Source organism: Talpa occidentalis, unplaced genomic scaffold, assembly GCF_014898055.3.
Source record: "Talpa occidentalis isolate TD23 unplaced genomic scaffold, MPIMG_talOcc4v2.1 talOcc4.12, whole genome shotgun sequence".
In the NCBI taxonomy this organism is placed as follows: domain Eukaryota; kingdom Metazoa; phylum Chordata; class Mammalia; order Eulipotyphla; family Talpidae; genus Talpa; species Talpa occidentalis.
The window spans coordinates 102,101,400-102,128,418 of NW_023601212.1; the positions used below are offsets into that span (position 1 = coordinate 102,101,400).

The 27,019-nt window shown below is 67.8% G+C and overlaps 5 protein-coding genes across 9 annotated transcripts; 3 read left to right on the top strand and 2 right to left on the bottom strand.

Annotated features, from left to right (window-relative positions):
• Positions 1-11,871: 11,871 nt before the first annotated feature.
• BICDL2 (BICD family like cargo adaptor 2) lies at positions 11,872-16,895 on the top strand. The gene is made up of 9 exons (XM_037504588.1): positions 11,872-12,150; positions 14,195-14,410; positions 14,532-14,648; positions 14,749-14,895; positions 15,280-15,483; positions 15,588-15,734; positions 16,190-16,320; positions 16,535-16,655; positions 16,734-16,895. The coding sequence occupies exons 1-9, from the start codon at positions 11,872-11,874 to the stop codon at positions 16,893-16,895; spliced, it is 1,524 nt and encodes a 507-aa protein (XP_037360485.1).
• Positions 16,896-17,226: 331 nt separating this feature from the next.
• Positions 17,227-20,051, bottom strand: THOC6 (THO complex subunit 6). 2 transcript variants are annotated; one of them, XM_037507742.2, is made up of 13 exons: positions 19,763-20,051; positions 19,177-19,292; positions 19,030-19,094; positions 18,821-18,924; positions 18,706-18,743; positions 18,586-18,634; positions 18,380-18,451; positions 18,195-18,297; positions 18,062-18,111; positions 17,914-17,976; positions 17,706-17,816; positions 17,487-17,621; positions 17,227-17,408 (listed from the first exon to the last, which is right to left on the bottom strand). In XM_037507742.2, exons 1-13 carry the CDS (start codon positions 19,799-19,801, stop codon positions 17,328-17,330), a joined length of 1,026 nt encoding a protein of 341 aa, XP_037363639.1. In that variant the 5' UTR covers positions 19,802-20,051; the 3' UTR covers positions 17,227-17,327. The 2 variants fall into 2 exon arrangements, with proteins under 2 accessions (XP_037363639.1, XP_037363638.1); XM_037507741.2 differs by lacking the exon at positions 19,763-20,051 and adding an exon at positions 19,492-19,744.
• HCFC1R1 (host cell factor C1 regulator 1) lies at positions 19,855-21,776 on the top strand. Of its 4 annotated transcripts, XM_037507744.2 has the most exons (5): positions 19,855-19,966; positions 20,177-20,285; positions 20,587-20,643; positions 20,740-20,868; positions 21,093-21,776. In XM_037507744.2, the coding sequence occupies exons 2-5, from the start codon at positions 20,191-20,193 to the stop codon at positions 21,226-21,228; spliced, it is 417 nt and encodes a 138-aa protein (XP_037363641.1). In that variant the 5' UTR covers positions 19,855-19,966; positions 20,177-20,190; the 3' UTR covers positions 21,229-21,776. The 4 variants fall into 4 exon arrangements, with proteins under 4 accessions (XP_037363641.1, XP_037363640.1, XP_037363642.1 ...); XM_037507743.2 differs by lacking the exon at positions 19,855-19,966 and having other exon boundaries at positions 20,133-20,285; XM_037507746.2 differs by lacking the exons at positions 19,855-19,966; positions 20,177-20,285 and adding an exon at positions 20,336-20,481 and having other exon boundaries at positions 21,093-21,771.
• Positions 21,576-23,476, bottom strand: TNFRSF12A (TNF receptor superfamily member 12A). The gene is made up of 4 exons (XM_037507747.2): positions 23,380-23,476; positions 22,610-22,714; positions 22,320-22,454; positions 21,576-22,243 (listed from the first exon to the last, which is right to left on the bottom strand). The coding sequence occupies exons 1-4, from the start codon at positions 23,474-23,476 to the stop codon at positions 22,188-22,190; spliced, it is 393 nt and encodes a 130-aa protein (XP_037363644.1). The 3' UTR covers positions 21,576-22,187.
• Positions 23,477-24,042: 566 nt separating this feature from the next.
• CLDN6 (claudin 6) lies at positions 24,043-26,518 on the top strand. The gene is made up of 2 exons (XM_037504589.2): positions 24,043-24,061; positions 25,311-26,518. Exon 2 carries the CDS (start codon positions 25,332-25,334, stop codon positions 25,992-25,994), a length of 663 nt encoding a protein of 220 aa, XP_037360486.1. The 5' UTR covers positions 24,043-24,061; positions 25,311-25,331; the 3' UTR covers positions 25,995-26,518.
• Positions 26,519-27,019: the final 501 nt, after the last annotated feature.

A 27,019-nucleotide genomic window follows, 5' to 3' on the forward strand; every position in this document is an offset into this window, starting at 1 on the left:
CCCTGCTGGGGGGAGCCGCGGGCGCCCGGAGGGGTCTGCGCCCCACGTGGGACCCTCGCCGGCAGCCGGGATCGAACCGGCGCTGCAGAGGCTGCCGGCAGCTCCGCAACCCAGCGCTCAACCGCTGCGCCACCAGGGAGGCCCAGCCCCCCCCCCATAACTGACTTTGTTACAAATTGGGGGTTTTCGGGATTCCCCCACCTTGGACAGTTTGTTCCACATGAAGGAAACGATCCGGGATGCAGAAGAGCTGCATGAAGAGACCCACAGGCTGAAGCCTGGAAGGGCCCCGCCTCCCCGGGGCGCCTGTCCCCAAGGGCCACCCTTTGGCACGTAGATGTGCTGACAAACCCCAAATCTCCTGGACCCCATACTTTTGGGGTTCTTACACTTAGGCCTTTGACCTGGTTTGGGTTAATGCTTCGTGCGAGGTGCCGGGTAAGAGCCCAGCCTCTGCTTCTTTGCATGTGGAGCGGGGTCTCCCAGCGCCATGTGAGGACCGGCTCGTCCCGCTGCGTGGTCTCGGCACCCGGGTCAGAACTCACTGGACGCTCCACGTCTTTGCTCTTTCCGTTCCTGCATCTGTCTGTCTGGCTGCCGGTACCGCGCTGTTTCGCGTGCCGTAGTTTTGCAAGCCTGACACACTGGAGTGAGTCAGTCCTCTGGTTTTGTTCTTTCTCCGGGTGTTGGCACTGACCCCGGTGCCCAGACACGCAGGTCTCTTGCTCCACCCCAGGCCCCCCTTCCTGGAAGATGCAGGTGGGGCTGATGCATCCAAGCCCCTGATCTCGAGGAGCTCTTCTGGCCGACCAGTCCACACCCAGCTACCACCCAGAGTGCCCTCCTGGTGCACCCCGGAGGCGCTGCTCAGTGGACAGGCCACCTGCCCGCTCTGCCCCTGGGTGACAGGCCAGTTCTGATTGACTGCCTCACAGGGTGCAAGAGGACTCCGCCCAGATTCAACCCCCCTCCGACTTGCTGCAGCGCCCCCATGTCCACTCATATCAGGGTCCGAGTGGTCACCTGGAGCAGCACATGGGGACACCTGCATGTTGACCTGGAAGGGGCATCGCCATGTCCTCCTTTAGCACACCCCTGCATGCCCATGGGGTTTCCTGGGGCCAGGCCCACATGAGCAAACCTTAACTGGCCAAGTGTCCCTCGCCCTCCTGCCTGATCTGACTCAGCAGAAACCAAAACAGGGAAGTGGTCTCTGTTCAATCTCCCATCTCTTAGAGGGGTGGCTTCCCAGAGGATGTTGTCTGCTCACCACGGGACAGCTGTCCACAGCCAACAGTTGTCCATCAGCTGAGAGCTGTCTGGAGAGCGCTGTCCACGCGGCTCTAGGACCCAGCAGCTCCTCTCACAGCCCAGGGGGAACCGAGGCCCCCACTCCTGAGCACCTGCTCCTCGGCTTCCCTGGGCCCCTGTAAACCATGTCCACTTTGTTTTGTTTTTTTAAAGATTTATTTATTTATTTATACAAGCACTGGGCACAGTCAGAAGCGCGGGGGTGGGGGGTGGGGGGAGAGAATTCGCCAGAGCGGGGAACAGAACAGGCAGACTAATGAAATACACTGCTGAGGGGAGCAGCAGGTGGAAGGAGAGGTCTGCGCGCCATGTGGGACCCTTGCCGGTGGCTGAGGATTGAACTGGTGCTGCAGAGGCTGTGGGCAGCTTCACAGTCCAGCGCTCAACCGCTGCGCCACTGGGGAGGCCCAACCACGTCCACTTTGTTAAGGAGCTCTGTGACTACTGCATTACCCAGGACATCATGGGTATTTCTGATTTCCAGATCATTCCATGCCTTGTAGCCATGACTGATAAAGAGATAGCAAATACCCCTTAGATTGAAATTCTCTATCCAAAGTCCCAGTCACAGCTGCTGGGATGTGCTCACCAGCTTTTTCCAGTCTACATCCCACATAGGTGCTCGAAATGCAAAACCTACCAAGACAAAACCACAGAGAAATTGAAACTCTGATTAGACCTTTCACTAGTAAGGAGATTGAAGCTGTTATCAAAAGTCCCCCAACAACTGCAGCCTCCCTGGTGGCACAAGGGGTTAAGTGTCAGTGCTATGAAGCTATCTACAGCATGAGTTCGATCACCAGCCAGGGAGCTACCCACATGGCGCAGCAGATGTCTCCTGCCTCCCTGCTGTTCCCCTCAGCAGTGGATTTCAGTTCTGCTGTTCTGCTCCCCAGTCTGTGTCTGGTGGGTCCTCTCACTTCCCCCCCAACACTTCTGGCTTACACCCCAGTTCTTTTTTTTTAAGGTTTTTTTTTTTTTAAGATTTATTTATTTAGGGCCTCCCCTGGTGGCGCAGCGGTTGAGCGCTGGGCTGCGAAGCTGCCCGCAACCTCTGCAGCGCCGGTTCCATCCCCGGCTGCTCCCCGGCCACCAGAGGAGGGTCCCACATGGCGCGCAGACCTCTCCTGCCGCCCGCTGCTCCCCTCAGCAGTGTCCTTCGGTCCCTCTGCCTGCTCTGCTCCCCACTCTGGCTCTGGTGAATTCTCTCACCCTCCCGCGCTTCTGACTGTACCCAGTGCTTGTAGAAATAAATAAGTCTTTAAAAAAAAAAAGATTTATTTATTTATACAAGAACCATGGTACAGGCCAGATGTGCAGGAGGGTGAGAGGATTCAGCAGAGACAGGGTGGGGAGCAGAACAGGCAGACTGACTGAAATACACTGCTGAGGGGAGCAGCGGGCGAGACAGGAGAGGTCTGCCACACCATGTGGGTTGCTCCGTGGCCAGCAGGGATCGAACCGGCACTTCAGAGGCTGCGGACAGCTTCACAGCACTGTGCTCAACTGCCTGCGCCACCAGGGAGGCCCTACACCCCAGTTCCTGTATGAATAAATAAAACAAATATTTTTTAAAAATCAGTTGCGTTTTCATACGTGAACAATGAGCAATCTGAAAAGGAAGTTACAATAAGGATTCCATTTATTGCAGCATCAGAGAAAATAAAATACTTGGGAAGTAACTAAACCAAGGAGGTGAAAGATTTGTGCAGTTGAAACTCTGAAACGCTGGTGGAAGAAGTGAAAGAAAAATAAGTGGACGCTGGGCTCTGGCTGTGGGTTGGCAGACTCCTGCCCTGGGGAGAGCAAGGACGGGGGTCTCTGGCGTCCTCGGAGAAAAGGATTTCAGGAGACACCGGCCCGACAGCCAGCGAGAGGTTCCCAGGGCGCAGAGGCCAGGACGCCGCCGCCGCAGGACGTCTGGGGAGGCGCGAGGCGGCTCTGGGTGCTGGGGCAGTGGACTTGCGCCCCTTCTGTGGGCCGGTGCCCACCGCCCCATCCCCGGGTTTTGAATTCCTCCCCCCTCCCCGCTTCGAGCCGCAGGGGGCGGTGGGGTGGGGACGGCCATGACGACAGCAAACAGCTTCAGCTGATGTCTGGGCCAGGGGCGCGAGGGCCCGAAGGCCGCCCAGGGCCGCCCAGAGCAGGCCGGACTGTCAGGTATGCGGATTCTTTCTGGGCCTCCTGGACCGCCCAGATCTTATCGGGTCTTTGAATCGAGGTGGTGCGGGCTGCAGAATCCCGGCATGCGGGCCCACGTCTGCCTCCCCTGGGGGAGTGGGTCAGGGGCGCTCCGGGCCCTCTTGCTGCCGTGAAATGTCAGTTCCCCAGAGCCCTGCAGACCAGCGCCGGCCCAGCCGACCCCAGTGACGCTGCTTCCAGAAAGAGCAAAGTGCACCCGAAAACTCACGCTCCCCTCCAGTCACTCCTGACAGCGAGAGAAGGACACAGTCTGAGACTCACGCTCCCTGGTTTTCCAGCTTGCGGCGGGACAGCGAGGAGAGCAGCGCAGGCTGCGGGGAGGGGACAGGCCAGGGCGGCGTCTCCGTGCAAAGGACTCTTGAGCCAGTGCCGGGGCCTCCGGCGGGCGGGCAGGACGGTCCTTTCACCCGCGCTGCCGGGAGAACAGACCCCCCTCCAGGCGCGCAGCATTCACCCGAGCCAGGTCAACTCCTGAAGCGAGGCCTGAAGCCGCACCGGTCTCCTGAGAGCCCCAGCCGAGAGCGCGGCCGCCTCGGAGGAGGAGGTTTCCGGGCTACGAAAGCCAAAGCTCGGGGAGCAAACAAAATAGACGGATCGGGCTTTATGGACATTTTATTTTATTTTATTTTATTTTTTTGTGGGACCCTCACTGGTGGCCGGGGATCGAACTGGCGCTGCAGAGGCTGTGGGCAGCCTCACAGATCAGCGCTCAACCGCTGGGCCACCAGGGAGGCCCCTATGGACATTTTAAAACTTCGTACGTCAAAAAATACTATCCAGAGGCCCAAAGCGACGCCCGCTGTGGAAGCATCTGCAAAGCGCGGATCTGGTGGGCGCGGCCTCGGGATGCACAGACAGCGCCCCAGGTTCAAGGGCAGAAACGCCCCTCTGGGAACCCAGGCCGAGGACGTGAGCGGCCAGTGCTGAGAAAAGAGCTGGGAGTGGCCGGAGAGTGGGGAGACTTCAGGGGGAGCAAACCCCAAAGCAGGGAGCTCGGCCACACCGCCTGGGACGCGCGAGGGCGGGAGGAGCCGGAGCCCAGGGTGCGGGCTCCGCGGGAGGCCGGGGCAGCCCGGGGAGGCAGACTCGGTGCGTGACCCGACGCCGCGCCGCGGGGTGCCCGGGGAGGCCCCAGCAGCATCTCAGGAGACACCCGTGCCTCCCCTGGAGCCGCCTCGCTCCTCGCTCCTCCCTCCCCAAGCCCCGCGCAGAGCCCAGCCCTGTCCCCAGCGCCCCGGGGAGGGCAGCGCAGGCCGCTCGCGGGGGTGGACCTGGAGGCCGTCGTGGCGGCAACCGGTGGCCTCGGCCTCTGCGCAGGCGGCGCCCACGTGGGGGGCTCGGGTCCTCCGGGCCAGGGCGCAGGAGGAGGGGGCGCGGTGCTGGGGGACGGGGGAGACACGTCGGGAGCAGGTCCAGTTTGCAGCGGGAAGGGGACGGCCTGACCGCCCGGGCGGCGGCTGCACGGAAGGACCCGCCTCGGCCGCGGGCACAGCGGGCGCCGAGAAGCGGCGGGCACGGCGGGCAGGCGGCGCCCTCGCGCGGGTCTCTGGAGGCGCCCGGGACGTCGAGCGCGGCGGGTCGGGGCAGGACCGAGCTGCCCGCGGGCCTGAGGCTGGGGGTGGGAGCAGGGGAAGAGCAGGGGGGCCGGGTGGGGGTGCAGTCCCGGTGAGGAGGCGGGAGACTTATGGGGACCGCACCTGAGGGGGGCTCCAACACTGTCCCTAAATGAACAACGACGTCTGGAAATACATAAATTTAACTTAAAAAATTTACGCCAATAAAAAAATTTTTAATGCACTTTGAAAAAAAAAAAGATTTATTTATTTATGCATCCAAGAGCTGGGGTACAGGCAGAGATGCGGGGCTGAGAGCATTCACCAGAGACAGAGCGGGGAGCAGAACAGGAAGATGGACTGAAACGCACTGCTGAGGGGAGCAGCGGGAGACAAGAGGTCTGCGGCGCCCTGGGGGTAGCTCCCTGGCCGGGGATTGAACTCGTGCTGCGGACGCTGCAGACAGCCTCATAGTGCAGTGCTTAACCCCTTGCGCCACAAGGGGGCGCCCAACAAAATTTTTTTAAACAAGAGAAGAGTTAGGGGTGGAGGGTGGTGACCGGTGCATGAAATACCAGCAGGCGGTGAACCGTACCATGAAAACGTTGATGTGGGGCCTCCCTAGCGACGCGGGGGTTAAGTCTCAGCTCTATGGCCTGAGCTCATGCCCTCCCCGGCCAGGGAGCTGCCCTCTCCTGTCTCCCCGCTGCTCCCCTCGGCAGTGGATCTCAGTGGATCCGCCTGTTCTGCTCCCCTCTCAACCCCCCGCACCTCCGGCCTGCACCCCAGCTCTTGTGTGCCTAAATAAATAAACCTTTTAAATAAATAAAATAACACGGGGATCATTTCTGGGTCGGGCCTCACCCTCCCCGGAGCCCGAGGAACGCCTCACCCTGCACCGTTCTTCCCCGGGGGCAGCTCGGGGGCCAGAGGCCTAAGTCCGTGCCTGCTGAGACCTGCCCCGGCCCAGCAGTCCGCCCGTGGCCCGTGCTACCGCCCGGCTTTGCCGTCGCCGAGCCGGGCCCGCTACTCCCTCCTCTCTCTCAGTAGTTCGTGTTCCCTTGGGGTGCAGAGCGGACTCCTGGAGCAGGAGCCCCTCTCTGCGCCCCGTCTTCGGGGACCGAGGGCCCAGGGCGGCCCCGGGAGCCGGTCTGCCCGGCCTTCCCCTTCTCTCCCACGCCCCGCAGCTCCACGAGCCGGGGTTCCGGCGATCTCCGCCTCATGAACGCGACCCCGGGAGGGCCTCACGCGGCCCAGGGCCCGGTGGCGGCTTCCAGGAGCTCCGTGCCGGGAGCCGAGGCCGCCATGTGGGTTTCCTGCCGGGTCACCACGCGGCTGCCACAGAGGGGCAAAAACGAACAAGCGTGCGGGCGCCCCAGACGGGCCAGGGGTGCGGGAGACTCCGGCCCCGCCGACTGGGCTGACCCGCCGGGCTCGGGCCTCCCCCTCAGGTCGGTTCAGACAAGCACGGCCACCCCCACACACGGGGCTCTGGGGGCACAGGGCAGGCTCCCGCCGCTCCGAGCTGGCTTGGGGTGCAGGGAGGGGCTCTGTCCACCTGGGGGGAGGCCGGGCTCAGTCCCCACCCAGGAGGGGGCCAGACCAGGGCCTTCCCGCCGGCTGGCCGGGATGGGGGTGCTGGGAGGAGGCCGCGGCTGTCAGCAAACATCAAACATGGAGCCAGGCCCTTTCCCGCAGCGGGGAAGCCGGTGCCGCCCTCCGGGAACCAGCCTGGCCACGGTGGATGAAATGAAGCGCTCAGCCTCGGTGGAGGGGGAGGCGGCCAGGCTGCTCCCCTGCGGCCTCAGGGCGGCGGCCCCGGGCGGGGAGGCTCCCGAGAGCCCGAGCCCGGCTGAGTCTGGGGCGGCTCCGCTTCTGCCTGGGACCCGGCAGCGGGGAGGAAGGCCGGGGGCAGAGGCTGCCGAGGGGGGACCTGCCGGCCGCGCCCGCAGCCCCCGGGGACAGGCCGGGTTGGCGCGAAACCTCCAGCCCCGGGCCGGCCCGGCGGCAGGAAAGGGCGGGGCGGCAGTGCGACCCCGCGGCCCCGCAGCTGTGCCCGCCTGTGCATCCGACCTGCTGCCAGCCCGAGGGGGGCCGAGGACCACACGCCCCGCCACGGGAAGGGGCGACGGGGTGCACAAAGCCGGCGTGCCCCGAGCTGCCAGAGCCACACGCTCGTGTTGTGCTGAGGAACCTCCGCAGCAGCCCCCCGCCCCCCCAGAAACCAGTGCCCAGGGCGCCGCCTCTGAGGACGAGGCGTCTGCTTCAGGACACTGAGGAGAAATGGCCGCTGCGAGCGGCGAGTGGCCCTTGGCTGGGCCCGGGTCACCAGCGCGGCGGCCTCCACATCCCCACGCGGGCAGGAAGCCCCGAGGGCCGGAGTCCGGCTTCCCGCTGCGGTCGGGACGCGAGGCGGCGCCGGGGGCCATCTGTGTCCGCAGGAGAAGCTCCTGCAGTGGGCGCCGAGGGTCTAGGAACGTGGGTCCGCGGGTGTGGGGGGGTCGGTGCCGCCCAGGGACCCTGCGAGAAGCGCGATGGCCCGGTCGGCCCCGCAGCTTTTCTTCTGGCTTGAGAATTCTCAGCCCTGCGGGTTCCACAGAGGCATAGAATGGGGTGAACCCCGAAACGTTATATGACGTCTAAGAAGCCAGGCCCAGAAGATCACAGACTCTATATGATTCCATTTAAAGAACGTTCTGGAAAAGGCAAAACAATGGTGACAGAAAGATCAAGGGGAGGGGGGCAGGGAGGGAGGGGTTCTGGGGTGGGATCAGCCGCGCTGCAGTCACCCCACCTCACACCTCTGCCCAAAACGCTCATCAAAGGAAGCCCTTGGGCCTCCCCGGTGGCGCAGGGGCTTGAGCGCAGCCGTGTGGCCGTCCACGGCCTTTGTGGCGTGAGTTCGATCCCCAGCGAGCGGGGAGCAACCCCCACGGCGCGGCAGACCTCTCCTAGCTCGCCCGCTGCTCCCCTCAGCAGTGTGTGAATGCAAACTCTTGCCAAATTCTATTCCCAGTAGTGGGGTAACCGCCAGCCCCTGAGAACGTGACACTGTTTGGAAGCGGGGCCCTTGCGATGCGAGCACAGATGTGCAGGGAGCTGACCCGTCAGGATGGACCCCGGGCCGGCAGGACCCCCTCACGCAGAGGGAGAGGGATGGGGCGACCTGGGACACAGAGAAGACCCAGCAGGCACCCAGAAGCCAGGGCCGAGCATGGGTCGGTCACGCTCCGGGCCCTGCCGACGCCCCGGGTCAACGCGTTTCTGTTGTTCCCGCTGCCCTAGGAAGGGGAAGACCCCAATAACTTGACTTTTTTCAGGGGGCAAAAACTCGGGCTCCTCAGCTCCAGAGCACAAGCAGGCCGCGGGACGGCCCTTTTGCAAAGTCGTGACGGCTCCAGATAATACATTTGCTTGTCCCTGGACTCCTGTGTGAGGCCCAGCCTGGAGGCGCCGCGTCTGGAAACTGGCCATTCCGCTGGGCTGCCTCTGGCCAGGCCATGGTGGGGGGTGGGGGTGGCGGGAGCGGCTAGGTTGTGGGGAGTCACTGGTTGCTGGGATCCCAGCCTAGGGTGGCCAGGTACTGAGGGCTGCAGAGGCTTCCCCAGGAGGGACCCCCGAAGTCAAGACCCTGCAGGCCCAGTGGGTGGCTGGGAAGCTCGGGTGGGGGTGGGAGCATATCAGGTGAGAGCTGGTCACCAACCCCTCTTGTCTGAGCATGTCCAGCCTCCCCAGGCCTTCCCCGAGGTGACTCCGGCCCTCCTAGGCCCTCCTCGGCCCTCCTCCCTCCCTCTTCCTCCTGGGAGCAGCCAGGAGGTGGGGGAGGGGAGCAGGCAGGGGACTGGCAGGGAGGATCAGGTCTGGCTGGGAGGCTGGCGGCCGGGACTCCTGGGTGCAGAGGACACTGGGGGCCAGATTCAAACGTCCAGAGTGGCGCGGCTGGGCGCCAGGCCAGCCGGGGCAGGGGCTCAGTCAGGTAGCCACAGGCAAATGACGTGACCTTTGGAGCTCGCAGGGTGACCTTGAAGGGCAGCCCTGCGCCTGAAGCAGGGAGACAGGCAGTGAGTCACCTCTGGGCCTCGCTGAGGGTGACAGGTGCCCACCGCGCACTGGTGCTTCCCCCCACAACCCTCACCACCCCAGCGTGAGCTCTTATCGCCCCCATTTGGCCGTTGGGGGAAACAGGCTGCAGGCTTCGCCGAACCACCCAGTGCGCGCAGATGACGGGATTTGGACTGAAGCCATGAGGTGCCGTGCCAGGTGCCAGGCTCCGGTGCCAGGCTGTCTTCTAGGTTCATTTCCACACCCCTCCCACCTCCTGGGGGGCTCGAACCCCTGGGGGCTGGGCCATATTCACTGTCTCCAGGCTGGCCCAGTCCCCTGCCGGCGGGAGCGGGGCGCAGGGAAGTCCAGCTGAGTGTGAGTATGGCCTGGTGGTAGCTGCTTAACAAGTGGTTCTTGGGGTGTGGGGGGAGGCTGGTGTTTAGAGGGGGACGGGGGCCGCACAAGGGGAGGGTGGAGTGTCTCCAGACATCTGCAGTGCCCCAGTCTGTTCCCACACATTGCTAGGCAGCCCTCAGACCACTTTGCAAAGGAATTGGCACCCCAACTCTGCAGAAAGGAACTGCCTGTCCCAGCCCAGACCCTAGGAGTCCTGGCTCCCAACTCATCCAGTCAGGAGCCCCAGCTCCATCCCTCCTCCCATATTTATTTTTCTAGGACCCAGACAACTAGGTCCCCAGCCTCCCAGACTCAGGAATCCTGATCCCTCCAGATCAGTGTGGGGGCCCAGCTAGTGGCCAGCTGCCCACTGGGCCCTGCTCACCAGGCCAGAGGCCCCCCAGGGCCCAGGTGCCCTGAAGTCCGAGGAGGCTCCTGACAAGGCAGAGTCCTGCCCGGGATGCCCACTTCCCGGGCTGCCCTGGCTGGACTTGGGAAGCCAGGCCTGGGCCCTCCCCGCCTCCATGCCGAGGCCCGGCCCCTGCCCCTGGCCCTGCCTGGCGCCCGGTGTAGAAACTGCCAGCCCGGAGCGGAGCCACCCCGCCGCCCCCAGCTGCAGACACCCTGACGTCACACTTCTGCGGTCTTTCCGCGTGACCCCAAGCTAGCTGGAGCCCCCTGAGCCTCAGTCTCCTCCTTTGTAAGAGGGGGTGGGAGCGCTTCGGCCTCCCGGGCACGTCAGGACCACGTCCTGCCAGGCAGCTCGCGGGCAGGGCACGGCGTGTTAGTCTGGTGCCATCGTCCCCAGCGCCGGGCATGTCGCACCCCACGGGGCGCCTGGGGGGAGGGAGCGGCTGCCCGGCCCGGCGAGGGGTCTGCAGGCAGCAGGTGCCCAGCGAATGGGCCTGCGCTGCCCTCCGCCGCCGGCCGGACCGCGCCTCCGACCCGGGCCAAGGCCGCCGGCCCCGCGCCCGCCCTGCCCTTCCGGCCGCCAGGGGGCGCCCCCGGCCCCGCCCTCACCTGTGCGGGCCGCGCACCTGGCGCCGCCTCCGGAAGAGGGGACCGGGCCGGGGACCGCGGGGACCGCGGACGGAGCCCGACGGCGACGGGTGAGCGTCCAGAGGGCCCCGAGGTCAGGGCCCCTCGAGCTCCGGGCGGGCGGGGATCGGGCCGAGTCGCCCGGGCAGACGGGCGGGGGCGGGGGGGGGGCTGGACGGGGCGGGGCGGGGCGCCGCGACCCCGCCAGAGGCAGGCGGGGCTGGGGCTCGGCGGGCGCTGAGGGGAGGGCCCGGGGCCCCGACGTCGGGGTTGGGGTGCTGGACGGCAGCTCGGCGGGGGCCGCGGGGAGAGTGACGCCCCCGGGGTCCCGAGCGGGGTCCCGAGCGCAGGGGCCACGTCGGGGCGGCCGCCGGGTCGGGCCGGGGCGGGTTGGCTGCGGGACAGCGGGCGGGGGTGGGCCCGGCCCCGGCGGGGGGAGGGGGGACAGGTGGAGGGCGGGGTGTGTGTGTGGGCGGGGGTGTGTGTGGGGGGGGGCGGGTGTGCGTGTGTGTTCGCGCGCCCGCGCAGAGTCGGGCGACCGCCGAGGGGCGGGAGGGGAGAGCAGGGGCCAGGGAAGCTCGGCGCCCCCAGCCGCCGGGAGCCCCAGAGCTGCGGGCCGGGCCCCGGGGAGGCCGCCGGGCTGCATCCCCAGGGGCGGGCCGGGAAGTAAACAGAAACCCGGCGCGGCCGCTGGCACAACCTGTTGCCTCGCCCGGTCCTGCCCCGCCCGACACCGGCCGTGGGAACCCGGGGACTGGAGCCAACATTCCCCCAGTGGAAAGCTAAGGGCCTGGGCCGGTTCATGGCCTGGGGACTCAACCCCCCGCGCTGAGAACACAGGAGCCAGCCCGGATGGCTGGGGGGGCCAGGGGCCGAGGACGCCCAGGCCCAGGTTCCTGGAAGGAAGAGGGACCGGACTTGCCCCGGGTCCCCACGATCCTGCCTTCTGGGAAGTGCCCGGCGGGTCAGGGGCCGGGAGCCAGGGGCTGGGTTCGGGGAAAGGGGCAGGCACAGCCCCGGGCGGCCTGGGTGGGTCCCGAGCACCCGGCCGAGGTGTCCCTGGGGCAGAGAGCGTCTGCCCGCCGCCGAAGGCAGGGCCGCTCATTACCCGCTTCTCCCTGCCTCAGCTGCTGCTCCCTGCCTCAGTTTACCCTGGGGACACTAACGGAGCAGCGGCCTAGACTGGGTTGTTATCCCAGCCAGGGCGCTGGCTGCGGGCTGAAGGGCTGGTGGGGGCCGGGGGAGCGTGGAGGAGGGCGAGCCGCGGGCGGGGCGGCGAGTACCCCGTCCCCACAGACCCGTCCGCCGGCACAGATGCTGCGGCACCATGAGCTCCCCAGAAGGGCCGAGCTTCCCGGGGCTGCTCTCGGGGGGTGCCTCCCCCAGCGGCGACGAGGGCTTCTTCCCCTTCGTGCTGGAGCGGAGGGACTCCTTCCTGGGAGGAGGCCCCGGGCCCGAGGAGCCCGAGGACCTGGCCCTGCAGCTGCAGCAGAAGGAGAAAGACCTGCTGTTGGCCGCGGAGCTCGGCAAGATGCTTCTGGAACGCAATGAGGAGCTGCAGCTGCGGCTGGAGACGCTGAGCACGCAGCATGCCGAGCGGGAAGAGGTGAGCGGGTCCCCGGGCCGGGCGGGCAGAGGGGGGCGGGCTGCAGCCTGGCGGGAAAGGGCAGCATGCAGGGCCGGGGGGCGCGTCTGGTCTGCCCCGCGGCATTCTTAACCCCGGGGCCCCGGGGCGAAGAGCAAGGACAGGTCAGGACCCGGGTCGGGCTCCTGCCTGGCTGTGCGGCGCTGGGCAGGCTGCCGGCCCTCTCTGAACCTCAGGGCCGGCTCCTCAGAAGCCCCCCTGCCCGGCCCCGGGCTACACGCTTTCCATGCAGCCTCTGGCCAACCCTCGCCCAGCCGTGCCATCCAGGGACAGTTCCTCCCTCTGCCCAGCTCTGGGGCCGCCCCACGGTCACACTGGTGGTCACACTGGGCCCCCCGGACACCACTGACCCCCGTTTATCTCAACACGGTTGGCCCTGGCTGGCCCACCGCCCGCACCCTTCCACCCCGCCCTCTAGTGGGCCCACGTCAGTGGCACTTGATTCTAGGACCCACCACCCGCTCCCCCAGCCCGGCTTCCCGCCCAGGATCAGCCCCATCTCCGGACTCCGCTCCCCGCCCCCCTGCGAGCCCTGCTGCCCCTTCTGGCTTCCACGTCCTCCGTTTCCATCTCGGCGTCCCTCCTCCGGGCCACCGGAGGGCATTTGCTCTTGCCCAGAATCTCCCGGTGGTTCCGTCACACTCAGAATGAAGCTGAAGTGCCTTACCCAGGGCCCCAAAGTGTGCCAGTGCCCCTGAGCTCATCTCTGCCCACTGCCCCTCCTTCCAGGCCTTGGCGGCTCCTTCAGTGGCTGTAACTTGTGCCCCGGGGCCTGTGCACCTGCTGCATCTTGGTGCCATCTTCCTTCTTGCCCTGCAGCAGTCAGTTTAGAGGATACTTCTTCCTGAAGGAGCCCTCCCACCCTAGGGCACTCCTCATCACTGTCCAGAGTTTCTTTTTCAGGGGGGCCTGAACCCCAAATCCCCTCCAGAAAGTTCCCAGGATTTCTGTATAGCCCTTACTGTCCCTCTAAACTACCGGGCGCAAACCTGTGTCCGTGGGCCTGTGGGCCTGTGGGCTCTGAGCTGCTTGAGGCAGGGAGCTTGGTGGGGTGCCTGCAGCCAGCCCCCAAACAAGAGGAGCGCGTACGAACTAGGTGGATGGATGGACGGGTGGACGGACTGACGGATGGATGGACGGATGGAGAGGCCGGGAAGGAGCTGGAACTTGCTGGAGCATGAAGCCACAGCAGAGCAGGGAACCAGCCGGGACGCCTGCTCCCACACATGCCCCCCCAGAACTGAGCTCGGCTGCCTGGGCTGGAGGCCCTCTCCACTGACTCATCGTGTGTCCTTGGGCAAAGCTTTTAACCTCCGCGAGCCTCGGTTTCCTCCTGTGTAAAGGGGGTGTGGAGGCCCTGACTAGCGGAAGAATGGACTATGCTGGGGCAGCTCCAGCACAGGCCCTGGGGAGCAGCTGCTAATTGTGGCCGCTGTGGCCGGCATCACCTTCCTGCTTGGGGTTCTCGAGACAGCGGGGGTCAGAGGCTGGCCCCCTGACTTGCCTGCCTCCCCAAGCTGGGCATCTGGGTGTGCCCGCAGCGTCCCCCCGCTGGTTGGACAGGTTTGGGGGAGGGCAGGCCGAGGCACCGGGCCAGGGTGGGGCTGAAGAGGGTTAATTAGAGGGAGCTGGCCAGAGGCTGGGGAGAGGGGCCAAGCAGACCCAGGAGAGGGCCGCAGAGGCTGGCACGCCGGTCCCCCGCCGCGGCGTGAGGCCATGGGCCGGGGTTTCAACTCTACCAGACTCAGGCGCCAGAAACGCCGCCTGCGACCTCGGGCTCAGAAACTCAGGGGGCAGCCAGAGGTGAGTGGGCATCAGGGGGCCCCACCCCCAGCATCCTGATGGCCCCTCCTGCTCCCTGTCGCCCAGCGCCTGGTGCCTGCCCTGCGCTGCCAGCTTCCTCCGCGCTCCTCTGGCTTCCTGTCCTCAACCCAGGAGGCTCTTGGGGGCTCTGCGTCCCCGAGGGGGCTCCGGCCTCATCTTTCCCTCTGTCTGACCCCCACAGCGACTGCAGCAGGAGAACCATGAGCTGCGCCGGGGCCTGGCGGCTCGAGGCGCCGAGTGGGAGGCACGGGCTGTGGAGCTGGAGGGGGACGTGGAGGCGCTGCGGGCCCAGCTGGGCGAGCAGCGCTCCGAGCAGCAGGACAGTGGACGCGAGCGGGCGCGGGCCCTGGGGGAGCTCAGCGAGCAGAACCTGCGGCTCAGCCAGCAGCTGGCGCAGGTGGGACAGCCCGGCCCCCAGCCCCCGGGCAAGGGGGGGATGTTCCCTTGGGGGTGGGTGCGCTGGGCTTGGTGTTGAGACTGGGGCCAGCTGAGGGGTCCCACGGCCTCCACCACCCCAGGCCTCTCAGACGGAGCAGGAGCTTCAGCGGGAACTGGACGGCCTTCGGGGCCAGTGCCAGGCCCAGACCATGGCCGGTGCGGAGCTGAGGACGCGGCTGGAGAGTCTGCAGGGGGAGGTGAGTGCCCGCCAAGCCGGGGGCCGCTGAGCAGGAAAGCCCGGGCTGGGGGCCCCTGGGGCCGGCCCAGACCTCCCCTGCAGCCGGGACCTCCCCCCAGAACCAGATGCTGCAGAGCCGCCGCCAGGACCTGGAGGCGCAGATCCGGGGTTTGCGCGACGAGGCGGAGAAGAGCCAGGCCAGGCTCCAGGCGGCCCACGAGGAGCTGCTGCTGCTGCGGCGCGAGAGGCGGGAGCACCGCCTGGAGGTGCCCGCGGGCTGGGGGGCAGGAGCGGGGCGCGGGCCGGAGGCTGCCGGCGGGGGCTGCGCGAGGGCGCGAGGGCGCGCTGGGAATGGCGGCCGGCGGCGCGAGGGAGGGGCCGGGCTCCGCGAGGCGGCCCGACCGGCGGGGCTGGAGGGAGGCGGGGCTGGAGGGAGGCGGGGCTGGAGGGAGGCGGGAGACGCTGAAGCCTGGGCGGTCCGCGCCCGGTTTTATAGGCGAGGAAGTGGGTGTCGCGGGGTGCTGCCTGCGACCTACGTGCGGGCGGCTCGGGCTGCGGCCCTGGACGGCCCCGGCGGCGGGAGGCGAGCGCCCCCGGCTGAGCGGCCCCCCCGCCGCGGCTGAGCGCCGGCTCGTCCGTCCCCGCGGCAGCTGGAACGCGCGCGCTCTGAGGCCGGGGAGGCACTGACCGCCCTGCGGAGGCTGCAGCGGCGCGTCTCGGAGCTGGAGGAGGAGTCGCGCCTCCAAGAAGCCGACGTGTCCGGAGCCTCTCTGCAGTCGGAGCTCGCCCACAGCCTCGACGGCGACCAGGACGCGGACCAGGCCCTGGTCGCAGAAGGACCCGAAAGCAGCCGGGTGAGTTGGCGGCCTCTCGGCCCCCATGCTGGCCGCCGAGGGCTGTGGATTCCGCCCTCCCCCCATTCCCCACCTCACTGACCGGTCGTTCCTCTGGCCAGCAGACCAGTCTGTCTGGGGAGACCCAAGAGGTGTCCAGCCACCAGTCTTTGCCCCAGGAGGAGAGCTCGGAACCCCCCACGAAGCGGGCATCGCTGAGCCCAGTGGACTTACTGGAGAAGGAAGCAGAAGTGGCCCTACTACAGGACCAGGTGGGGTGACACACAGTACCCCGCTCCGCGTCCTTCCCAGGGCCAGTTTCTTTCCATTCTACCCTGCCATGCCACTGCCCACTAGCCCTCTCAACCCGGATGACCCTTCATCCCAACAAGCCTGCAGCTGTGCTTCAAAAGCCTGCCTGCTTGCCACCACCTCAGGGAAGACTTGCTCTCCAAGCATCCTTCCTGCAGGCTCAGAGCCCCTACCCAGCCCTGCCCCACCCAGCCTGCACCCTGGGGCTGGGCAGCAGAGGACCACTGAAGCTCCTTGTGGGATGCCCGGAGCCTGGCCTGGCTCTGTTTTGCCTCCTCGCCTGTCCAGGTCCCGGGCTTCGGCTGCCTGGACTGTTGTAGCCCGAGGGGAAGGCAGGGATCGCTGCAGCCAGGGCTGATGAGCAGTCGGGGGCACCCAGGGGCCTACCCACCCGTGTCCCCTCCTGTGCCTGCAGATCGCATTGCAGCGCGCAGAGCTAGAGTTCCTGCGGGAGGAGCTGCGGCGGCAGAAGGAGCTGTGGGCCCAGGAGGATCCCACGGCGGCCCTAGGCGGGGCTCTCTCGGACCGGGACCAGGCCGTGAACAAGTGAGCCTCTGCCGCACTCACCAGGGCCCCAGAGGGCTACCGGCCCGCAGGGTACTCTGGCCTGTAGGGGCCTCAGACCCCCAGCCGCGTGCAGGTTGTTTACCCCCTCAAAGGGCTCCGACCTCCTTGGTTTCGGGCCCGGGGCCTCCCCGCCCCCAGTGCGCGCTCGCCACCCCAGCGCCCTCGGGCCTGCTCTCTCCCCGCCCCGCCGCAGGGCCCTGGAACTGTCGCTGGAGCTCGGCCGCGTGTCTCTGGAGCGCGACTCCCTGTCCCGGGAGCTGCTGCGCACCATCCGCCAGAAGGTGGCGCTCACGCAAGAGCTGGAGGCCTGGCAGGTGAGGGGCGGGGCCGGGCGGCGGTGGGCGGGGCGGTGGGCGGGGCCGGCGCGCTGACCCGCCCCGCCCCGCCCGCAGGACGACATGCAGGTGGTGATCGGGCAGCAGCTGCGCTCGCAGCGCCAGAAGGAGCTGAGCGCAGGGGGACCCGCGCCGCGACGCCCCGCGCCCCGCTTCTCCCTGCGCCTGGGCCCGGGGCCCGCGGGCGGCTTCCTCAGCACCCTCTTCCGAAGGACCTGAGGGCCCGGCGGGCCGCCCGCGGGCTCTCCGGCTCTCTCCTCTCCCTGCTGATGGAGCCACGGGACCGGCCCTTCTTTCAAAGGGGGCTGGAGCTCCCCCGGCCCCGGGAGGCTGGGCAGGGGCTCACTGTGAGCAGGCGCCAGCTTTGGGGGCCAGAGGCCCCGGGTGGGTGGCGGGGCCGGTGGGGCAGAGCTGTGTATTTTTCGACTCTATATAGGTCTACCTTTCCTACGCGCTGTGCCCCCCGCAAGCCCCAGGCCAGGGCCAGGAGGGGGTATTTATGTATCCAGGCAGGACAGAGTAATATATAAAGCCTTACACCAACCTGGCCTCCTTTCTTGAGAAGAATGCACCTGGAGGAAAAGCCTGCCATTTTATTTGTAAACAAACACGCAGCTCCACCCCGGGGGGAGGTTGCGAGGGTGACTGGGGTCAGAAGGACAAGGAGAAGGCTCGGTAGCCCAGATTGGTGAAGACATCCACCCGGCAGCTGTTGCCCGCAGCAGTCAGGACCTGGGGGCAGGAACAGGGGTGACCTACTGCCCACACAGCTGGCCTCCCAGGACCGGCACAGCCCCGAGCTGGACCCACCTTGCACTCAGGGGCTGCTGGCTGCTGGTTGAGGCTGAGGCTGAGCAGTCCTGGAGAGGACCCGGGCACCTGGGCCTTGAGCTCCCCGCTCAGCTGCCACTGGTTGACACAGCGGCCCTGGCCGGCCGACAGAATCTGTGGAGGGTGGAAAGGAGACGCAGGGGTCAGGGCTGGAGAGGGGAGCCAGCAGGGGTGGCAGGAGGAGAAGGAGGGCCTCACCAGGTCCTGGTAGAAGGTGACATGCTTCTGTGGTGCCCGCATGGGGAAGACGGTGGTGGGCGTGGAGGAACGGAGATGCCAGAGGGTGAGCGCTGGGCCCCCTCCACAGACCTAGGTGGGAAGGTAGACCCCTAGCTGTGTGAGCCACAGGCCCCCCGGCTCACAGGACGCAGAACTGTCATCTCATCCTGCACTCTGTCCGGCTTACCATCCAGTCTGAGTCAGTTGCCAAACATCCGATCCAGCGCCCATTGTGGGGCCTCGAGCACTCCTGGACGGAGAGAACACGGAAGAGTTGGAGATGCACAGGCAGCCCTTGGGGGCGGTGGGGTGGCGGGGGGCGGTAGTGCCCTCACCTCGTGCTTGTATACCTCGATCGTCTGGACCTCCTTGGCTGTGCGGAGGTCTGCAGGGAAAGAACTATAGGCTCACCCTACTCGCCCCAGCCTCCCTCACCATCATCCTTCCCCCAGCCAGCCATGTCTTTACCCCAAAGCCGCACGGCCCCATCCTCGCCACCCGACAGCACCTCGGGGCTCCGCTCCCGCAACGCCAGGCAGTGGATGTAGTCTGTGTGGCCACGGAGGGCCCGCTGCCAGAGAGGGACAGTATCAGTACTGGATCCAGGAAAGTGCTATGCTGGCCTGACCACCCAGCCCCGCAGCCCTCCTCACCGTGAAGGTCCCGGTTTCAAGGTCCATAGTATGCAGCTGACAGTCCCCCCCAGCCAGGATGAGGGAATTCTCCTGCAGAGGAGAGCAGGGTGGGGCCGGAAGTCAGGGCAGAAACCTGGACCCTGAACGAATACCTTCCCCTCCCTTCCCTGCGGTTTGGGCCAAGAAAAGGACGGGGTAGATGCCCAGTGACAGGGGACAAAGACCTTGGGGACGAGAAGCAGAGCATTGATCTCAGGCACTTCCAGGCTGGTCCTGGGGGAGGAAAAGCAGGGTCAGCTTTGGAGGGGCCACCCTCCACACCTCTACCCTGCGTCCTGGCTCACCTGTATGGGGGCTGACGACGCCACAGCTCCTTACAGCCCTATGGGAGGAAGACAGTGGGTGATCTCACAGCCTCTCCTGGAGTGGGCGCCCCACCCTGCCCACCCCACACGCTACCTTTTTGAGGATCTCTGCCCACAGCCAAGCCTTCACCTCCCCGTCGCCAGCACTGAGCAGATGCCGGTCAGTAGAGACCATGCTGTAGACGGGTCCATCGTGGGCTAAACAGAAGTGCAGACCCTGAGTGACCCCGTTCTGCTCCCTCCACCCGGGGGGCGGGGGGGCGGGGGGGGGGGGTCTAAGCCAGACTCAGTGGCTGCACCCACCTAGGAAGGTCACCACTGGCTTCTTACTCTCCTCTTTGGCCTCGGAGCTCAGGGCAGCAGACAAACTGAAGGGACAGCCAAGGGGCATTAGTCCCAGAAGGGCAGAGTGCCAGGCTGATGGGTGGTGGGGAGCAGGGGCCAGGGTACCTGAAGATGGCTATCTGCCCGTAATTGTTGCCAGCCGCTAGGAACTTCCCGCAGGGTGAGACGTTCTGGGAGAAAATGGTCATGTGCAGCCGCTGCAGGGCCTGAAACACTTCCAACTGCGGGGAGAGGCTGGGTGAAGGCTGGGCAGAGGGTCTGGGCCGCGCACCCAGACCCCCTCCCGCTTCCCTGCCGTCAGTCCGGCCTCCGCTTTCTTTGGGGTGGCCCACAAACGGGCAGCTGCCAGGGCCGGCTCCAGGAGGAGGAGGAAGGGGCGTGGAGGCGCGATGCCTCGGGAGTCCCTGAGCAGGCCCCCACCTCAACCGTCGAATGGACCTCACGAGTGTCGCCACTGGATGGGCGACTGTACGCGGAGCTCCGCACAGAGCTACCACGCGGACAGTGCATTTTAGAAGTGGCTCTTATTCAATGCAGAAAACACTGATTTCCATGGTAGGCTCCTGGCGGGAGTCCAAGTTCTCCCAACAGTTCACGCAAAACAGGGCTCAGAGCCCTGTTTCCTGCCCGCCCCCTCCGAGCCGGGCGTGAACTACAAGTCCCAGAAGGCACCGCGCGCCCGCCGGCTCACCTGACCCAGCGGCACCGCATGAGGCACAGCGCGTTCCATGTCGAGAACTCCAAGTCCCAGAGTGCTCTGCGCAAGACGCAGCCTCACGGGTCCGGACGTGAGCTTCCGGAGCTTCCCTAGTGGGAAGCTCACCGTCCCAGCGCGGCCGGCCGGCCTGGCGAGAGAGGCCGCCGTAGACCACCGAAGCGCCAGGAACCGACCGAGGTGACCGCCGCGAAGACCCCCGACACTAAGCGGAGCCCACCGCAGCCCCGCTACGCCGAATCCCCTCCCCCACGTCGCTTAGCCGGCCCGCCTTCCAGCCGCACGCCGTCCGTCTCTGCGCTTGCGCGGAACCTCGTCGCTGCGCGCGCCTAGGCCCCGCCCCTCACAGGCCCCGCCCCTGTCGCCAGGATCCCACCCCTCTTCTCGTAGGACCCCGAGTCCCGATGATCCTGCAGCAGCCCCTGGAGCGAGGCCCCCCGGATGGGGCCCAGCGCGACCCGAGGGCCGCCTCGGGGGCGCCCCGAGGCCTGGACGCGAGGTGCGTAGGGGGCCCCGGGTGGGCCGAGCCCAGGGGCGCAGGAGCTTTGGCCGCGAGCCCAGGGCTGGTCTGCAGGGTGGCACGTGTGGGCACCGAGCTGGCACTGAGCTGAGACCGGGTCGGGGACTCGGGCCTAAGACTTCCGAGGCAAACTGCTGGATGGTTCTGGAGAGGAGGGTGATGTCACGTCACTGAGGTAGGGATGGCCTGGGGGCTCCTCGCTGATGCTGCCAGCCCAGGTGGGCTGATTCCAGGATGAGGCCAAGAGGGTGGGGTGCACCTGGCTCTCTTTTCTTCCCAGCTCTCCTCTCCGAGGGGCTGTGCCCATGAGCACCAAGCGGCGCCTGGAGGAGGAGCAGTGAGTTCGGGGCAGGGAGGGACTCCCAGCCAGCCTCTCTCACACCAGGTCCCGTCCCACTGTCCTTTCTGAGTACCTCAGCCTGTCTCTCTCCAGGGAGCCCCTTCGGAAGCAGTTCTTGTCCGAGGAGAACATGGCCAACCACTTCTCTCGGCTCAGCCTGCACAATGACCACCCGTACTGCAGCCCCCCTGTGGCTTTCCCTTCAGCTTTGCCCCCACTCAGGTAGGCCCTGTCCACCAGCCGGGCCCTGCGGGGGAGCGCACCCGGGCCTGGGAGCCACCACCGGGCCCTGCCTCATCCCACTATCTTTAGCTTCTAGCCATCCTGGCTTTGTTCCCCATCTTGGCTCCTTGGAAGGTGTGGGCAACCCTGAAACTCTGGGGAGTTGGATCTGGTAGTGGTGGCTCTGCCAGGCCAGCCTCAGCCCTGATCATTTCTTCTTCCAGAAGCCCTTGCTCTGAGCTGCTTCTCTGGCGCTACCCTGGGAATCTGATCCCTGAGGCCCTCCGGCTGCTGAGACTGGGGGACACCCCTGAACCCCACTACCATGCAACATTAGCTGGGGACGTAATGGAGCTCTGATGGCTGGTGGGCAGTGCCCCCACGCCCACCTTTCTTCCCCACAACTGAGACCAACACCCTCATGAAGGAACCAGCTGCCCTGCTTATCCCCCAATCCAGGCCTCCAGGACCCTCCCCAGTAGAGGACTTGGAGCCCAGCCAGATGGTGCCCTGGGGAGGGCGGGCAGGCGCACGGGAAGGAGGCATTTCCCCCCCCCAGAACTGAATAAAGATTGCTGAGCTTTATCCTGGGCCTTTGGGAAAGGCAGGAGGGCTGGGACACAGGATGCCGGGGCTTCTCGGATCTTCTCAGATCTTCCCTGGAAATCGGTCAAGGCCTGGCCAGGCCCTGGCAGGCTGGGCTCAGGCATTGAGAATGTGTGAGTCAGAGCCTCGCCCCCGCCCCCGCGGCTGACTCACTCCCTCCCGCGGGCTCTGGGAGGTCAGGCCTGGGGATCCGGCCACTCCAATCCATTTCAAGTTAAAGACTCTTTTATTAATAAATTCTCCCTTCCCTCCAAACTTTCTCCCCAAATAAATATTTCCCCCCCTTTTGAGGGTGGGGGGGCAGTGTCTTAGGGCCAGCCCCCTAGAGGGCCAGCCCCCTAGTGTTAGGAAGGGGTCCCTGACCCCCCAGGCTGAGGCCCCGTGGTGAAGTGTCAGGACATCTGGGTGGGTGAGGCCGGTGTGGTCTGGCCCCGGTGCTGGGGGGTAGGGGACCCCATTGTGCAAACGCTGCAGTTCCTTAGTGTTCACTGTGCTGTCAGCCCGCGTGGGTCTCCTGTCCTGAGGCCAGAGACGCCTCGGCAGGCTGCTGAAGCGCAGCCGGGACCTCAGAGGTGATTCACCCGCACCCCCCTCCGCGCCCCTGCGGCTGAGCTCCGGCGGTGTCCGGGCCGGGCGGCGGGCGGGCTCCGGGGTGAATGAATGAGTGAATGAAGGAGGCGTGGGGCGCCTTCCGCGGGCAGGGGCGCTCGCCGTCACTGGATCAGCGCGACGCCGGGGCAGCCCTCGCCGCCCGTCTCCTCGATGGGGGCTGCAAGGGTGAAACGGGGGGGTCAGCGCGGGAGCGGGGCGGGGCGGGGCGGGGCGGGCGGGCGGGGCGCACTTACTGGTGAACTTCTCTCTCCTGCGGCACCGTTTCCAGACCAGGAAGCCGGAAACCAGCCCCAGCACCAGGGCCAGCCCCAGGGCGCCCCCCAAGATGGGCCACAGCAGCCGGAAGGGGGACGGGGGAGCCGCAGCGCCTGGGGGGGGGCCTCGGCGTCAGACCTCGCGCCTCTCCGGCCGGCCCCTCCCCCATCGGGGCTCGGGCTCCCCCGCCGCGGCCCCCCCTCGGGGGCCGTCCCCCCCGCCCCCCCCACCAGCTCCGCGCGCCGGGGCCCCCCGCGCCCCCACTCACAGCCCAGGCAGAAGTCGCTGTGCGGCCGCGCCGGGCACGACGCGCAGTCCATGCACTTGTCGAGGTCCGCGCTCCAGGCGCTGCCGCGCGAGCAGGGGGTGGCGCCTGGGGAGGGGGCGCGGGTCAGAGGCGGGGGGCGGGGCGCGGCTATTCTGGGGGCTGAGGTCAGGGTCGACCGGCTCGAATAACGTGAGTCACTGACATTCCTCGCAGGTGACCGCACGGCCCGGCCGGGACGCGGCAGCGCGGGGGGGGGGGGCGCAGCGCGGGACGCGGGGGGGGTCAGGTCCCCGCAATCCCCCCGCCGCCGGCGGGTGACTCACTCCTGGGCACCGGGCCCGACCCCGTCCCTCCACCCCCCCACGCATAGCTGGGCACTGAAGTCACCGGATGGAAGGGCACCCCACATGGTATGGGGGCGCAGCCCCCCATGCCTCTGGACACCCACCAGACGCCGGGCCCTGGCGCCGGGTGGGCCCGACAGCGAGCGGGCCGGGGGCGTGCCCTCCGGCGGGACCACGCCGCCCGCCCCAAACTTCCCCGCTTCCGAGTCGGGACCTTCAGGACCGTCACCCCCCCGCCCCCGCGGGCCGGGGCCGGGCGGGGGATGAAGCCCCGAAAGGGCCGGGGCCTCCCCGCCCGGCGATCTCGGCGCGTGGACGCCGCCGGACCCAGGGCCCGCGCCCGCCGGGTCTCCCCAGCTCCCCCGGCCCCGGCCCCGGCCCGCCCCAGCCCGCCCCAGCCCCAGCCCCGCCGCGCGCCCGGCGTACCTGGCGCGCGCTCCCCGGCGGCCGGGCGCAGCAGGGCCAGCCCCAGGGCCAGCCCGAGCGCCAGCGCGAGCAGCCGCAGCCGCGGCCCGGGGACCATCGTGCGCGTCCGGCGGCCGCTGCCGTCTGCGCCCGCGGCCCGGCCCCGCCGACCGCGCCGCCCCGCCCCGCCCCCGCCTTCCGGGGCGGCGCCCGCGCCTCCGCCCGCCCCGCGCGCCGCTCGGAGCCGCCGGCCGGGCGCGGGGCTCGGTCAGTCGTTCGACAAACACGGCCCGCGCGCCCCCTGACCCCGGCCGCTCAGGGCTCACATGGGGGGCTGCACGGGGGGGCCCCGGACGGCACCCCAACTCCGGAGTAAGCGCGCGTGTCCGTCAGCGCCGACCTCGGGCCGCGGCTCCTCGCCGCCACCCCGCCGTGCAGGGCGGGAAACTGAGGCGCGCGCGCCGGGCCCCGCGAGCACAGCGCTGGGGGCGGCGGCGGGGCCTCGGGCCCGGCCGCGCCCCGCGCCCCGCGGCTGCCGCCCCCCGGGCCGGCGGGGCAGGCCGGCGGCGAGGCGGGGACTCGCGCGGCGCTGGGGTCCCTGCCCCTCCCCGGGGCGGGGGTCCGGTGACGTCACGCCGCCTTAAGACCCCCGCGCCCGCCCCGGCCCCGCACTCGCCGGCTCCGACCTCGGGACTCCCGCGCGGTGAGGCCGGCGCCCCCGCCGGGGAGGGGTCGCCGCGGCGCCGGGCGGGGCGGGGGTGCGGGGTGCGGGGGCCGCCCCTGGGTGGGTGCGCGGGGGCCGCCCCGGAGCCGCGGCCGGTGGGTCCCTCGAAGGCGCGGGCGGGTTGGCGCCCCTCCCCCTCCCGGGACAAAGGCGCTGCGGCCCCGCGCCCCTCCCCCCGCGCGCCTCCCCGGGGGCGGGGTGCCCCTCCCCTCCCCTCCCCTCACCTGCGGACCGACCCTGCGCCCGGCGCCGCCATTAACCCCTCCCCGCGTGCGGCGCCCGGGCTGCGGGGTGAGGACACCCCCGCGGCCCGCGCTGGAAGGGGAAGCGGAGACCCTCTCGGGGGAGCGCCTGGGGCGGCCGGCCGCGTGTGGGGGGCGGGGGGGCCGGGCCCGGCGCGGCGGGAGTGGTCTCCGGGGGCCCGGCCGGTGGGTGCAGGTCCGAGCGTGCGCGGGAACTCGGGGCGCGGGACAGCCGCCTGGGGCCGCCGCCCCGAAGTAGGACGTGAGGGGCGGCAGGTGCGGGGTCCGGGCAGGGCCGCCCCGGAGAAACAGGCTCGGGGGACAGACCCTGTGGGGGCTTCAACTCTGTGTCTGAGAAAATGACTTGGGGCACAAATACAGCAGAAGCCCCCAGCCCTGGGGTGCGTGCAGGGCCCGCGGGGGGAGCCCGGGAACATGCGCTCGGCGGGCCGCGCTTCGTGTCCTCCCCCGCCCTCCCCGGCGGGCCCGGGCTGACCGGGGCTGGGCGGCGGCCCACCCGGATCTTAAGATCCCAGCGTTGACCCCCGCCCGGGGCTTGAGCCTCGGGTGGGGGAGCGGCTGGCGCGCCCCTGTGGGGGCGGAGGGGGCCTGATCTCCAGCCCGGCGTGGAAACGGACAGATGTCGAGCCCCGCCGGGCCGCGCCTGGGCCTGCGGGTTCAGCCCCCTTTGGCCTCTCTGCCTTCTGGTAAAACGCACAGGTGCCCGGGGCGGCGCTGCGTGACCTTCCCGTCTTTGTGCACCTGGGCTGGGGCCGCGGGGCCGCGCGCTGTGACTGTTTGCAGTCCCAGGGGTCGGGACAGAAGACACGCTCGTTGTGCCCGCAAGGAAAAGAGGCTGGGGCCTGTCCCCCCACCCCGTGCTGCCCACACTCCAGGACGGCGGCCAGGGCACGGCGGGGGGTAGCGCCGGGAAAGGGGCCTGGGCTCCCCAGTCCTGATGCTACTCGCTTCTGTCCCCCGTGCAGCTCCCCGGCCTCCGCCCCACCATGGCCTCCGCTGGTCTGCAGATCCTGGGGATCATCTTGACGCTGCTCGGCTGGGTGAACGCCCTGGTGTCCTGCGCGCTGCCCCTGTGGAAGGTGACCGCCTTCATCGGCAACAGCATCGTGGTGGCCCAGGTGGTGTGGGAGGGGCTGTGGATGTCGTGCGTGGTGCAGAGCACGGGCCAGATGCAGTGCAAGGTGTACGACTCGCTGCTGGCGCTGCCGCAGGACCTGCAGGCCGCCCGCGCCCTCTGCGTCGTCACCCTGCTGGTGGCGCTGCTCGGCCTGCTGGTCTACCTTGCGGGCGCCAAGTGCACCACCTGCGTGGAGGACAAGGACTCCAAGGCCCGCCTCGTGCTCGCCTCTGGGATTATCTTTGTCATCTCGGGGGTCCTGACCCTCATTCCCGTCTGCTGGACGGCCCACACCATCATCCGGGACTTCTACAACCCCCTGGTGGCCGAGGCCCAGAAGCGGGAGCTGGGGGCCTCCCTCTACCTGGGCTGGGCCGCCGCTGGCCTTTTGTTGCTGGGTGGGGGGCTGCTGTGCTGCACCTGCCCCTCTGGGGGCGCCCGCGGCTCCAGTCGGTACCTGGCTCGTTACTCAGCCTCCGCCCCGCGCACCTCCCAGGGGCCCTCCGAGTACCCCACCAAAAATTATGTCTGATTTGCATAGGAGAGTGGGGCACCCCTGACCGTGGGGCCCAGTCACCTGAGCTGACAGCTTCGGATTTTTTATTTTTTTGGTTTTGCCTTTTATTGGGGTGGGGGGATTACCTTTAAGCCATTTGATAATCCCACCCAGAAGAAACAGACTCCCACCTGAGCGCTCGCCTTTGGATGGAGCCAAAGAAGTGACACTTCAGAGTTTCTGGATCTTTCTCCACCTAGACATCCCCATCTTGGGGGCCAGTCTGGAGCCATGGGCCCAACATGAAAGCTGCTCGCTCTTGGGGTGCTTTGTGACAAGACCCTGTGACAGCCTGTCCCCAAGAGTCCCTGCTGCTGCTGGGGGAGGGACCCCTGGGCTTGCAGGGACAAACCCTCCCTCAGGCCTTTGTTACCAAAGAACCCCGCCCAGCCCTTCACCCTCCTGCCCGTCCCCCTCACCTCCTGCCCCCCTCACCTCCTGCCCCTCACGCTCTGCCACACTCACCCACACTCACAGTTTGTGCTAAATAAAGTGTTTTGTTACAGGCCTGTGGTGTTGCTGGGGGTGCTGAGGAGTGGGTGGTGTGAGTCTCCCCTCGTTGCCCCCATTCTCTGGGACCTGCAGGGCCGGGGTGAGGTTACCCACCTGGCAGGACCCCAAGGGGCCTTGGCCTTGCTGCGATGGCACAGATCAGAGGAGCCGGGGTACAAACGCTCATTTATTCAAGAGTCCCGGTGGGCGGGGGAGGGGCCGGGCCCCGGCTCTGCCGGGGTGGTGGCTCATTGGAGGGCACCGACTCCAGGGCAGAAGCTCCTTGTTTCCAAGCAGGTTCTCTCAGGTTCAGGCCCTGGGGCAGGGAGGGTTCAGGAGGAGGAGGGCCGGGGCACGACGGGGACAACTGAGGGTCGGGGACAACTGAGGGTCGCTCCTGGCCTGGGGAGGGGGGAGCGGCCCTTTGAGCTGGGACTATCCCTGCAGCCAGGCTCGCCAAGGGGCCTTCGGGGAGAGGGGTTGGCGACGACAGGTTAAAGCAGGGAGTC

Coding starts and splice junctions, on each gene's coding strand:
- BICDL2 (XM_037504588.1), top strand. CDS start 11,872: ATGAGCTCCCCAGAAGGGCCGAGCTTCCCGGGGCTGCTCTCGGGGGGT. Junction 12,151..14,194: donor AGCATGCCGAGCGGGAAGAG/GTGAGCGGGTCC, acceptor TGACCCCCACAG/CGACTGCAGCAGGAGAACCA. Junction 16,656..16,733: donor AAGAGCTGGAGGCCTGGCAG/GTGAGGGGCGGG, acceptor CCCCGCCCGCAG/GACGACATGCAGGTGGTGAT.
- HCFC1R1 (XM_037507744.2), top strand. CDS start 20,191: ATGATCCTGCAGCAGCCCCTGGAGCGAGGCCCCCCGGATGGGGCCCAG. Junction 20,644..20,739: donor CGGCGCCTGGAGGAGGAGCA/GTGAGTTCGGGG, acceptor GTCTCTCTCCAG/GGAGCCCCTTCGGAAGCAGT. Junction 20,869..21,092: donor TCAGCTTTGCCCCCACTCAG/GTAGGCCCTGTC, acceptor TTCTTCTTCCAG/AAGCCCTTGCTCTGAGCTGC.
- THOC6 (XM_037507741.2), bottom strand. CDS start 19,581: ATGCACTGTCCGCGTGGTAGCTCTGTGCGGAGCTCCGCGTACAGTCGC. Junction 19,095..19,176: donor GGGCAGATAGCCATCTTCAG/GTACCCTGGCCC, acceptor CTGTCCCTTCAG/TTTGTCTGCTGCCCTGAGCT. Junction 17,817..17,913: donor CAACTGACTCAGACTGGATG/GTAAGCCGGACA, acceptor CTTCCCACCTAG/GTCTGTGGAGGGGGCCCAGC.
- CLDN6 (XM_037504589.2), top strand. CDS start 25,332: ATGGCCTCCGCTGGTCTGCAGATCCTGGGGATCATCTTGACGCTGCTC.
- TNFRSF12A (XM_037507747.2), bottom strand. CDS start 23,476: ATGGTCCCCGGGCCGCGGCTGCGGCTGCTCGCGCTGGCGCTCGGGCTG. Junction 22,455..22,609: donor CAGCGACTTCTGCCTGGGCT/GTGAGTGGGGGC, acceptor GCCCCCCCCCAG/GCGCTGCGGCTCCCCCGTCC. Junction 22,244..22,319: donor CAGGAGAGAGAAGTTCACCA/GTAAGTGCGCCC, acceptor TCACCCTTGCAG/CCCCCATCGAGGAGACGGGC.